The sequence below is a fragment of the Xenopus tropicalis genome, chromosome 1 (genome assembly GCF_000004195.4).
Source record: "Xenopus tropicalis strain Nigerian chromosome 1, UCB_Xtro_10.0, whole genome shotgun sequence".
NCBI classification, from domain to species: domain Eukaryota; kingdom Metazoa; phylum Chordata; class Amphibia; order Anura; family Pipidae; genus Xenopus; species Xenopus tropicalis.
The window spans coordinates 146,652,078-146,665,050 of NC_030677.2; the positions used below are offsets into that span (position 1 = coordinate 146,652,078).

At 39.4% G+C, this 12,973-nt stretch overlaps 1 protein-coding gene across 7 annotated transcripts in view; it reads left to right on the forward strand.

The window, feature by feature from the left end:
* The window catches only part of acacb (acetyl-CoA carboxylase beta), a 66,825-nt gene that overhangs the window by 49,309 nt on the left and 4,543 nt on the right, over window positions 1–12,973 (forward strand). For all 7 annotated transcript variants that reach the window (XM_012957141.3, NM_001137614.1, XM_031896072.1 and 4 more), the window contains 16 exon segments: window positions 514–570; window positions 654–695; window positions 1,702–1,917; window positions 3,278–3,433; window positions 3,642–3,845; window positions 5,334–5,489; window positions 7,083–7,205; window positions 7,652–7,921; window positions 8,762–8,859; window positions 9,034–9,154; window positions 9,315–9,425; window positions 10,798–10,941; window positions 11,910–12,030; window positions 12,113–12,209; window positions 12,314–12,410; window positions 12,818–12,953. In XM_012957141.3, the coding sequence (XP_012812595.1) occupies window positions 514–570; window positions 654–695; window positions 1,702–1,917; window positions 3,278–3,433; window positions 3,642–3,845; window positions 5,334–5,489; window positions 7,083–7,205; window positions 7,652–7,921; window positions 8,762–8,859; window positions 9,034–9,154; window positions 9,315–9,425; window positions 10,798–10,941; window positions 11,910–12,030; window positions 12,113–12,209; window positions 12,314–12,410; window positions 12,818–12,953 (2,149 nt within the window).

Below are 12,973 nucleotides of genomic sequence, written 5' to 3' on the forward strand. Positions count from 1 at the left end.
AGAGCAATAATTGTGAGCTGAAGCTGTAAACTGTCAAAATGTTTTTCCAAATGATTAATCTAATAAATTATACGTTGACTATCCCCATAGCAATCTATGATCCCTTTCCAGTGTCGGACTGGCCCGCCAGGATACCAGAAAAACTCCCGGTGGGCCCAGGGGTCAGTGGGCCCTCCTGCTCCTAACCATTTGGCCTGTTTCATGCTCATTCCCTATTTCTGAATGGGAACAAAGAGGAGAAATAGATGGAAGAATAGATGCTAGCATGTAAATAAAAGAGACTAGGAAAATAAAGAGGTTGGGTGAGGAAAGGAGGAAAAGTAGTTTGGAGAGTGGGCCTATGGTGTAAGTTTTCTGGTGTGCCCTGAGGTCCCAGTCCGACACTGACCCTTTCTGTAGATGCCCCAAACCCATTTCAAATATCTGGCAAAGTGCTTGCAACTGGAAGACAACATTTTCCTGCCCCGGAACGTAACATAATGTTTCTAACAATCAATACAACATTTTTTGCAGAAAAACATCTTGGTTGATTACGGACTTCGCAGAATCACATTTTTGATAGCCCAACAGGTAAGCGTGGTAGATACTAGAGACTACTATTTGGAAAAAAAAAGTTTCTATAGATCTCTAACCTTCTGTTTTGTCCATTGCAGAGAGAGTTTCCAAAATTCTTCACATTCAGAGCAAGAGATGAGGTTTGACCACTTTATTTTTAAAGAAGGTTACAAGAATGCTTATTACTATTCAAATTAAAGGGGCAGGGACCTCTATCCTCTTGTCTCTTTGATTCTTAACTTATTGCAACTGTACGTTGTATTTATTTATATTGTTGTATTTATTATTATTTTAATAACCCCCTGTTGTATTAATCTATTCTACTGTACAGTGCTGCGTACATAAGTAGTGCTAGTGCTTTATAAATAAAAATATATATACATATGTCTGGTGTGTACTGCAGTGCTATCGAACCACCTTCATTTTCATACATTTAAACACCTCCCAAAAAAAAAAAAAAAAGCGTAGTTAGTTAAAATATATCCCATCATCCAGTGCTCCTGCACTAAGACCAAGACCAGGGAGCATGCATTCTAGACAGTATCCGGAATCTGCACACACACATAAATTAAAAATGAGAGCAAGCTTTTAACTTTAACAGTAGTGCTCTCCCCAAAGCCTACCCTCTCTTTAGCTTGCACCAATAACAACCAAGTCTTGCAGTTGCTATGGTGACGGGGAGCCTTGTTCTGCACCATAGAAGATAAACGCCACCTTACATATGTCAAGTGACTATGGTGCCTGCATTGGAGCGTTCTGAGATTAATTTAGTAGATAGTATCACAGAAGAAGGAAGAGATATTTTGTATTAAAAAGTAAGCACATTAATATACCTAAGACTTTATGTAAAGGCTTTCCTCGTCCTTTAATTTTAGATTTTAATAACATCAGACACAATTTTTTCATACCTTGGTTGATATTATTATTGTTGTTTTTATTATTATTAATAACCTTTATTTACAAAAGTCCAACTTATTCTGCAGTGCTGTACTATAGATAGAATAAAAAGGTGTATTTATTAAACATACAAATACTAATTGATAACGAAGTTGAAGAGGGCTCTGCTCAGTAAAGCTTAACAATAACCTAAACTTTGTATGATAGTTCTTAAACTTTGTATAATTGTTCTTTTTTTGTTTTAATCAGTTTGCCGAAGACCGAATATACAGGCACCTTGAGCCTGCCCTAGCCTTCCAGTTAGAACTAAATCGAATGCGTAATTTTGACTTAAATGCAGTGCCATGTGCCAACCACAAAATGCATCTCTATCTTGGAGCAGCTAAAGTAGCGGCAGGGATTGAAGTGACAGACTACAGATTTTTCGTACGAGCCATAATTCGCCATTCTGACCTGATTACAAAGGTAAACTCATATAGCAAATATGTACAGCAGTGTTGAGATTACTAGGACATATTTCAGTATCATTGACAAAAGCCCCTTATCTATAAAATGTAGTGATTCCTAGAATTTGTTTCTGGTGTTTTGAAGTTTAATGCATTTATTTATTAATACATTTTGGAGTTTGAACTGAAAAGTTATTTTTCTAATTCGAATAAACTGTGAAAACCCTGAAAATTTTGAATTTAAAATATGCCTTGACTTTGCCTAGGACGATTCCCATGACTGCTACCTGAACTCGTAAGCTTTTAGATGCACATTTGAGTTTTCAAGGTTTTTGCACTCATTATTGGACATTCGAGTATTTGAGCCATAATTCAAATATTGGGAGTTTTAGCACAAATAATCTCTAATGGAGGAAAAAATTTGAAGTCAATGTTGATAAATTATCCCATAAATGTCACTTCTGTGGTTCCCATAAGTATTTTCTTTTTCCTTAGTAACATAACTAAGGGACTAAGTCCCTGTTTAGCTTGCCTATCTAGTTGGAAATAACGGAACAGGATAAAGGAGTTGTAGTGTCCCTTACACGTTTTTGTTGTATGTGATATATTAATGTCTTTTTACTAAAACCTGTGCTGGCTAAGAAGAGATATATATATGGTCGCAAATTATTTCATGTATTATGTAGCCCAAGTATGAGATACACTATTGTATAGGTAAAGTTTCTGGAGGAACCCATGGCACTGTCTGTATGGTATATAATTTCAACCACATTATTGTTATTAGTTGTTCAGCACAGGGCCCATCCATTCAATATTAAAAACATTTTTTTAAAAGAACATAGAGCAAAATTAGGAAATGTTAGGAATTTTTTTTTCTACAAAAGAGCCCTTCCTGAAAGCTTGTGCAGTTTTCCTTGCACTTAACTAAAAATTGAATAGAGTTTTGTTTGGCCATCAAAACTTCAGTGTGCCTTTTGTCTTCTTTGTAATACAGTGGCCTTTGGGTTGGGGAGGCTTGTGGACTTGGTGGCTACCAACAACTGTTCACAAATGTGATCATTGTGCAGTAGAAAGTATTACCAGGGGACTCCAATAGAATAGTGCCACCAACTGCCAAATTAGTTTTGAGCTAAGGTTCCCTTTCTCAGTTCCAAGACGTTTGAGAAATATCTGAACAGTTTTCAGAACACATAACTGATATGACTGTATTTATGTTTACTGTAGTGTGCTTTCTGTGTTGTAAATCACAGGTTAGGTTTTTCATTCTAATGTGGCCCATCTAAACTGAAAAGGGCTAGGATAAAGCATGCTGTCTTTTTGTTTTCTCTACTGCAAACTGTTAAAATCAAATATATAACTTGCATACACCATTCTTGCAGGAAGCTTCCTTTGAATACCTACAGAATGAAGGAGAGCGTCTTCTTCTGGAGGCAATGGATGAGCTAGAAGTTGCCTTCAACAATCCCAGTGTTCGCACTGATTGCAATCACATCTTCTTGAACTTTGTTCCCACTGTCATTATGGACCCTTCCAAGGTGAAAATTTCCTTATTTCTCAAAACATCACTAGTTTTACAGTTCCCTTGATTCAAATATATATCAGAGTCTTTAAATATAATATATTTAACTGAACAGTGTAACAGATATAGTCTTACTTATTCTGGTGGTTCATAACTGATCCTGTGCTTTAAGTAAGTACTAAATTATAAAAATTTGTTAATTGTACCCTTTTAATGCTTGGCAGATTGAGGAGTCAGTCCGCTCTATGGTTATGAGATACGGGAGCAGATTGTGGAAGCTGCGTGTCCTTCAAGCTGAAGTCAAAATCAACATTCGCTTAACCCCCACAGGCAAAGCCATCCCCATTCGCCTATTCCTGACAAATGAGTCTGGGTATTACCTAGATATCAGCCTCTACAAGGAGGTGACAGATCCTGCCACAGGACAAGTATGTTTTTTTTCATTAAAACACAGCTATGATCTACAACAGTGCTGTCCAACTTCTGTTGTACCGAGGGCCGGAATTTTTCCGACCTACGTAGTGGAGGGCTGATAATGGAAGCCAGTTTTGACCACTCCCCTTTTTGAAACTGCACCCACTTGAAACCACACCCATGTTATCACATGACCATACCCATATTAATGGTTGTAGTACAGCAAAAACCTGCCATACTCTGCCTGCCCTACCCTGCCTGTGTGCCATATTCTGCCTGCCCTACCCTGCCTTTGTGTGTGCCATACTCTGCCTTCCCTACCCTGCCTCCCCTACCCTGCCTGCGTGCCATACTTTCACTGTGTGTGCCATTCTTGGCTGGTTTGTGCCATACTTGGCCTGTGTGTGCCATACTCTGCCTGCCCTACCCTGCCTGTGTGTGCCATACTCTGCCTGCCCTACTCTGCCTGTGTGTGTCATACTCTGCCTTCCCTACCCTGCCTGTGTGTGCCATACTCTGCTTGCCCTATGATGCCTGTGTGTATGGCACACACAGGCAGCCTACAGTGACATAATGCTGGCACTGTTCCTACAGTCTGCACAATAACTATATATTAAAAAACTTTTTAATTGCAGTACCATCTCAGTATATGTTCTTTTTGTAGTATGCAGGGATTGTTTGTGGGTTTCTACTGCTCCTGAAGTGTGAACAGGGGAACAATGGGGGTGATTACAGCCTGAGCCTGAGGTGTGAACACTGCAGGGGGTGAACAATGCAGGGATTAAAAGGTGTGAACAGTACAGGCGATTACATATTTAACAGCCTGATTACAGCCTGAATCTGAGGTGAGAACCATGCAGGGGGGGGCAGTTAATCACAGTACTGATACCATTTAAAGCTTACACAAGAGTAAGCCATCAAAGCAGCCAGACAGGTGGGGGGCCACACAGAGGGGGGTCGCCAGTTGGACAGCACTGATCTACAATCCTCAACTTTATACTGGGTCCAGTGCACAACGTTACTTCCTTTCAAGCAACTGACATTATAAGATAAGCGATAGAGCACAGGATATTTGTAAAGCTTGCAATTGGCTATAGGTGGATATCAGAAGGGCCAGCAGAGGAACCTCTGTGATTGAATACTCTGTATTCATGTTGATCCTTCTGAGATTATTTGGTTTGAAGGCCTAGTATATTTTGCATATTTGCTTTTGTTGGGAAGTTGTGTTTTCTCCAAGAAAGCTGCTGGTATCTAAATATATCTGTAGTATCTTTCTGTGAACTTTAAATTATATTGTTACCTCTGTTAATAATTAAGATATGGCATTTTAATGCAAAGTGTATTTTTTTAATTGAAATACTTAACTCTGTGTTCATGAAAACAGTTATCCATTTCTATAGTTGTCTGTTCCTTATTTGCAAGACAGTTGATAGTACCTTAAGTGTAACATGCCTTATTCCTTTATTAATTACTTATCATTTAAATATGCCTTATCCTTGCAGATCATGTTTCATTCATATGGGGATAAGCACGGACACATGCATGGCATGTTGATCAACACACCATATGTCACCAAAGACTTGCTGCAGTCCAAAAGGTTTCAGGCCCAGTCCCTTGGGACTACTTATGTGTATGACTTCCCAGAGATGTTCAGACAGGTGAGTCAGGGGTGACACATTATAAGTAACTTGGGTCTTATTCATAAAGTATCATTCCAAATTGGGAAGTCCTAGAGCATAACAGAGGGGAGTTTTCAGAAATTAACTGCTACGTGTGGAATAGTGTGCACTAATATCGCGTGCAGCGAAAAATATCGCACGCGGCGGAAATTATTCCGCATGCGTTAAAATATTGCTTAAAATCACTCATCGCCAGATAAATAATGCCAAGAACATCGCTTCTTAATTCTGACAAGTGTCCTTTTAGTGAATCGATCGTTAACTTGCAAAAAATAAGAAGTGATAATATTTTTAACGCATGCTATAAATAGCACTCGTTTTTTTGGACTTTAGTGAATCGACCCATATGTCTAAGTATAAGTTTGTGCGATAATTGGTGCATGTATGGTGGGAGGCGGTTGGTCGATATTGATAAAAGCCTTGGATATCAGCCATCTCGTTGATCAGGCAAGACTGAAAATTTGGATTGGGTGCCTTTGAAGGTGCCTGAACATTGAACATTGTAACGTCAATGCTGAATCATCAGATAGGGGTAAATAATTCCTTTGTTTTTACCTGCATATCTGACGATTCAGCTCTTAATGTTAGTAGAGTGGGTGAACAATCTTTCCTACGATCGAGGGTCGTGGGAGAGATTGTACTTGTAGTGTGTATTGCTACCTTAAAGGAGAAGGAAAGGCTAATAAAGAGTTAATCTCAAGCTGCAGGCATACCTTCAGTTGTCTCCCCATATTTCACCCTTTCAGAAGATCAGAAGCCAAACAGGAAAAAAAAACGGTGAGCAGTGTAGAGAAGATTCCCATAATGCATCGCTCCTTCAAGACTTGGCGACTTGTTACTGCAGGCGGCGCATGCGCACACAGCAGGAGCGTCCGGTTGCCATGGCAACGCAGCGTCGGAGAACTATGTGACAAGCAGGTGGGGGGAGCGGGGGGGCAGGTGCTGCAAGCGGCGAAGGGTTTGTGGCAGGAGCGGGGGGGGGTTTGTGGCAGGAGCGGCGGAGGCTTTGTGGCAGGAGCGGGGAGCGGAGGGGGGGCTTGCTTGTGCTTTTCAGCCCATACAGACAAGATGGCGGCGCCGTTCACTGAAACAAGTATGTAGGTTCTAGTATGTGTATCTCTGTAAATCTTTCATTAGGCAAGCCAGGAATATAGCGTTTTTACTCAGCAATAGTAGTACTATTTAATAGTGTGCTTAATAGATTTTGACTTTCCTTCTCCTTTAAAGCTTTATTATTCTCTGCCTGTGCTAGAGAAGTCCTAACCTGCAATCTAATCTGCTAATTTGTGCTCAAAAACTCAAATACCTGACCGCAAATAAGGACCGCAAAAGAAATGCCTAGGACAGCTCCCATTGACTTCTACATGACCTTATAAGCCTTTAGATGGCATATTTTTATATGTGTTTTTCATTGTTTTGATGTTTCACTATTTTATGTAAAAAAAAAAAATTTTGATTATTAGCGTAAAAAAATCTGAATCATGAAAAAAAATATGATCATTGATAAATCAGCCCCTAAGAGTGGTTTATGTTGACACATTCTTTGGATTATTTTGTGTTGACATTTTCTAGGCTCTGTTTAAACTGTGGCGCTCAGGAGAGAAGTACCCTAAAGATATTCTTACGTACACAGAGCTGGTTTTGGACACCCAAGGTCAGCTGGTCCAGTTAAACAGACTTCCAGGTGGAAATGAGGTACAGAATTTATTTATCTAAAACTTGCATGGCATTTTGTCCCCTTTCTTTCTGCCATTGGTGAATGGTTTATGTAATATGTTATGTGCGAGTACAGTAAATTGTTTATAATTCTCAAAAATTGTGCAGTGGTAGAAAAGATACATTATATTTAAATAATATTTAGGATAGCAATTAAGTGTTGGCCCTTGATTCTCATCTTAATGAACCTTCAAGCTGAGCTTCCAGGAGTATTTAGAGCTAGGCATTGTTTACAGTTCTCAGCCTTATTGGTCTCTAGTCTGTGCCCTTTATTGCTTTGTTTACTCCTAGGGGACCTGCCACACATTTTGGGATCTGCTTGTTTTAAATAAGTAAATGCAATTCTGCGAATGCAGGAGAATATAAAATGTATTCTACCAAACAGCATACAGATTTTCCAGAAATATGATTTATTCCTTTATTAGGTTGGAATGGTGGCTTTCAAAATGAATTTGAAAACCCCTGAGTATCCAAATGGCCGTGAGATTATTGTCATCTGCAATGATATTACCTACAAGATTGGCTCCTTTGGGCCACAAGAAGATCTGCTTTTCCTCAAAACTTCAGAGTTGGCCAGAAAAGAAGGCATTCCACGTATTTACATTGCAGCCAATAGTGGTGCCCGTATTGGGCTGGCAGAGGAGCTGCGGCACATGTTTCAGGTGGCTTGGAACAATCCTTCTGACCCTTATAAGGTAATGAAAATGAGAGTATGGAAAGTTGTTTATTTTGGAAAGCATATGAGAGCAACTTGTGCTAAAGCAAGAGATTTTGAGCTATAATTCCTAAAAAAAATGGTGGAATTATGAATTTACAGTGCTAGTTATCTAAGGAAGTTTTAAGAGGTAATTCACTCATTTTTAAATTATTTAACAGGCATACCAAAATGCAGGAATAAGAATAGATTTTTGCCCACATTTTTACATCTGTTATGTACAACATTAAAAAGAATGTGACTATTGCTGTTTAGAGTGTATCTAATGGTTATTTTAATTCCTATTATGTCTTTTGGGGATAGTGCAACATTTCCAACAGCCACCTGCCTTATACAATTAAAGACATATTCTGCTGCTACTTACCTTCTGGCTCTCTGGCATGCAGCACATGGGCATGCACAGCCCCAAAATGCAGGGTACCCACACATGTACTTTAATTACTTAGTACTGTTCAAGCAAGAATACAGGTTAGGAATATAGCTCTGTGGAAACCCAGAAGGTAATTGTATTTTATATTGCAGAGGGCTACTGGCTGTAAGGAGCAGCATAGGTTTGCCATGGACTTTTATTCCCTATTAATGATTTGGGTAGAGCTGGCCCTACGTTATAAGATCCCCCAGTTTGGTGAGGTTGCCAAAAAAGCAGATCTTTCCCTAATATGCCCCCCCTATGGTGGGTGATATTGGGCTGATGCGATGGGAATCATAGTGACTGAGGTCATGTGGTCCAACATTAAGTGCACCAGCTTTATATAGTGGTTTAATTGGACCTGATTCTGAATATCTGCATTAGAGCTCACTGGTTTGGTCTTTCTTTCAGGGTTTCAAATATCTTTATTTGAGGCCTCAAGACTACACAAAAATCAGCTCCATGAACTCTGCACACTGTGAGCACGTGGAGGATGAAGGAGAATCAAGGTATTTCAGTTCATGTTGCTATGCGTTTCTGTCCCCAAGATCTATTGGTCAGTGTGATTGAACTGCCTGACATATACTTTATAGCAGTGGAATGCGGGTAACAGCAGGAAACATGGATAGTCAAAAGCAAATCAAAGCAAATGTAGTTCATATCTCTAACTGTTACCTTTACAGGTATGTTTTGACTGACATTATCGGGAAGGAGGAAGGAATTGGAGTAGAAAATCTTCGAGGCTCAGGGACAATCGCTGGAGAATCATCCTTGGCTTATAAAGAGATTGTTACTATTGGCATGGTATGTTATGGTGGGTCATAGTTTGCCTTGTAGGAATACTCATCAAATATGGGTTAAAAGAACAGTATAAACAGTACAAGATTGTGTACCTTTAACTTTCCCTAATCATTTTTTTGGCACTTCTTTCATTACAGTGGTTTTTTTTTTTGTTTCTTCGCAGGTGACTTGCAGAGCCATTGGAATCGGGGCCTATTTAGTGAGGTTGGGTCAGAGAGTTATACAGGTGGAGAACTCACATATCATTCTGACAGGAGCCAGTGCGCTGAACAAGGTGAAGCATTTTCTTGCCTGTAATGCATTTCCAAACCAATAGGGTTAATGTTAAGATTCATTACGTTTGCAATGCTGTAGACTTAATGTGAACACTAGCGGTAGTACATGGGAAAAAGGCAAATTAGATAAAACAAAAGAAAGCAAAAAATATGTTGCTTATCTAGCAATATTAAAACTCTTTTGTTACAATGTTTTCTTTTATCACTCCACATGCAGTACAATATTCATCCAGGCCTCCTGTGTTACACACTATGCCCCATGTGCTTCTTATGTCCAGTACATACTGTATGCCACTGCTGAAGCAATGATGGTTTCTCCGCTTCTCTGCTGCCCTTCTTCCTGGTCCCCAGTTGTCTGTATCGGTGCATGAAGTCAGCAGTTAAAGGAGCCCAGCACTGCATGGTTTTCTTTGGTCCATTTTCCAAGAAATCACCAGCAGTATTGCCTACTTTCCTGCACTTCTATAAATCTTATGGAGGATAATCTTGGTTTTATGCCTTTCTCTACTGGGGGTACACAACATAGCAGTTTTTACTTATTCATAAGTTACACAAATGTTGAATGCTACCAAAGGAAAATAAAAAAAACGAAATAAATAAAAATAAAAAGCCAGGTTAAGGAGACACTTGTGACCATCCATGATATGAAATACCAGGCAATATTTTGGGGAGAGAAACAAAATAAGACTCATTCACAATGCAGTGCTTGCTACCATTACCCAAAAGGCAACTTAGATACAAAGGAGGAAAAGGTATTTTACTTTGGTGCATTTAAGCTGCACCTTAACAAACATTTGTATTTCTGTCTATCCTTTAAATTAGATGATACCACAGCCTTGGGAACCGTGTTGTAATAAAATTGTTTAGAAAACCCCTGTGTGCTGAAATACTGACAATATTAATTTGAATTAGCTGGCCATACACGCACTAATATAATCATATGAAATGTAGTTTTGTAAGACTTTTGGACCGTGTGTAGGCTCTGAATTATCGCCCGCATAATTTGCATACCATCATCGATCAGACAGGTTAGAAAATTTTAGGCTGGATAACTTTCATGCGACTGGTGTCTGTCAACTATTTCATGTTCAGAACAGCCTCTGATTTGTTATTTTTAGGGCTGTATCCTACAGTTTGTCTGAATGTTAGTTTTAGATTTGCATTTAAACGTATGATCAATATCCCTAAGAAGAAGATTAAATTCTGAACGTATGGCAACCTTTACTTTTGTGCTTTGAGGCACAGTGTTTAGCTTTGCTGGCTTGCAGCACTGTGGTCCTGAGACTAGCCTTTCTCACTGGTATTAAATTGGCCCTGTTACATGTATGTGTAACTGCTGAAACACGAATGATGATTTTCTGGGTTCTTCAGGTTCTGGGCCGAGAAGTCTACACATCAAATAACCAGCTTGGCGGTGTGCAGATCATGTGCAACAATGGAGTGTCTCACACCATGGTACCTGATGATTTTGAGGGAGTGTATACCATTCTTCAGTGGCTTTCCTACATGCCAAAGGTACATTACTGACACATACTTGATTACCATAGTCCGTGACATTTAAACTAATTTTAATTGTCCACTGCTCACTTTTCTATACCACCAATTAAATCTTGTTCTGTGGAGACATTTTTAGTAGATGCAAAAAAAAAAAAGCACAATCCACTTTGTTTTTTCCGAGATTCAGAGCACAGAGAAATACATTTGTCCTATGAATATAGTGCTCCTGGCATTTGGCACTACTGTATTCATGGGGGGTAAGTAGGTGGAAATGCATAAGCGTTCCCTCTTCCTACCCCCTAATTTGTACGTCATTAAAACTTGAGTAAGTTAACGCCAGTGGGTACAGGCCACATTATGGCCCTGTATGTATCACCTGCCTTATACCTGATAATTTATTATCTGTTGCAAGTAGTAGAGCACATCCAGACAGTGACAGAATTGCTCTCTGAATGGACTCTAGGGCCTCTTAGTGCTCTTGCATTTCAAATCTGGTGAACATTTCACCTCTCTTTATGAGCATCACTAAACTCCTTTTAAAGGAAAAAGAAAGGTAAAAAAACACTGGGCAGTGCCAAGTTGTCAGACACCTCCCTGTAATTCTAGTCACTTATCTGTGGTGCATGTCAAACAATACCCCTGCTGGTGTGGATTTTGAAGAAGAGGTGCACCAGACCTGGGTGCTGTTTGAAAAGCATCATACTGCCATTTTGTTAAGGTGTCCCAGGCACCCTGTGCAAGTTAAATGGCAGTATAGACCTTGTTTGAGAAAATCTGTATTGTGGATATTCCCAGCTTTAAAAGGTGCAAGGGGTCTGGGGCACCAGAACTAGATAGCAGTACGCCACTTCTCAAACAGTACCCTGGGCTGGGGAGCTTTTTAAAGAAGTTGACCGTCAGCATGGGGTAGCAGGTAAATGACTAATATCACTAGGGATTGCCTAACAATTTTGTTTTGATTATGATATTGTGCTACTTTTTTTTAGGATAACCAAAGTCCTGTGCCTGTTATTCCCCCTATGGACCCAGTTGACCGTCAGATTGAGTTCATGCCAACCAAGGCTCCCTATGATCCTCGCTGGATGCTTGCCGGGAGACCGCATCCAAGTAAGTCATTTTTAGGGACCTTTTCTTACCATTCTATCTCCTGGCATATTCTACCACTATGGTTACTCTTGTTACTTTGCAGCTATCAAAGGAGAATGGCAGCGAGGCTTTTTTGACCATGGAAGCTTTATGGAGATCATGCAGCGCTGGGCTCAAACTGTTGTTGTTGGCAGGGCACGGTAAGGCTGGAAAAAACATTATCTTTTCCCCACTCAAAAATGTTGCCAGCATAATGACTAGTTGTTCTTGAGACTAACTAGTCCAATTTGCTTTTCTGAGTCAGACTTGGAGGAATACCTGTAGGTGTAATTGCTGTGGAGACTAGAAGTGTGGAAATGGCAGTGCCTGCTGATCCAGCCAATCTGGATTCTGAAGCCAAGGTAAGTATGGTTGGGGGAGTTAACATGTTTGTGTCACTGTGTCTATGCCTCTTTCTATATTCTCTGAAATTATCTATGGTGAATTGTAATGTTTTTAAATACATCTTTAAGATTAATTTGCAGAAGATCAAGGTGAATGTCATATTTAATGTTTTTTCCAAAGCTTCTCTCCTTACTTATTCTTATTCTAGCATATTAATTACAGGCATTTATATTACTTTTAGTAATTTCTTTAGTTTTGACCTTTATTTTTTGATGTGTCCCTTTAAAAGATCCATCTGTAAACCTATCCACACTTTATCTAAGCTTCATATTTGTAGGTTGTTTTTTCTTCACTTATGCAAGGAAACTTATTTCATTTATATATACAATATAATATATTGCCCGTATTTGGTTCTGGTTGTCAGATTATTCAGCAAGCTGGACAGGTTTGGTTCCCAGACTCTGCCTTTAAAACTGCCCAGGCAATAAAGGATTTCAACAGGGAGAGACTGCCACTTCTTATCTTTGCAAACTGGCGTGGATTTTCCGGAGGAATGAAAGGTAAACCATATTCTATCATT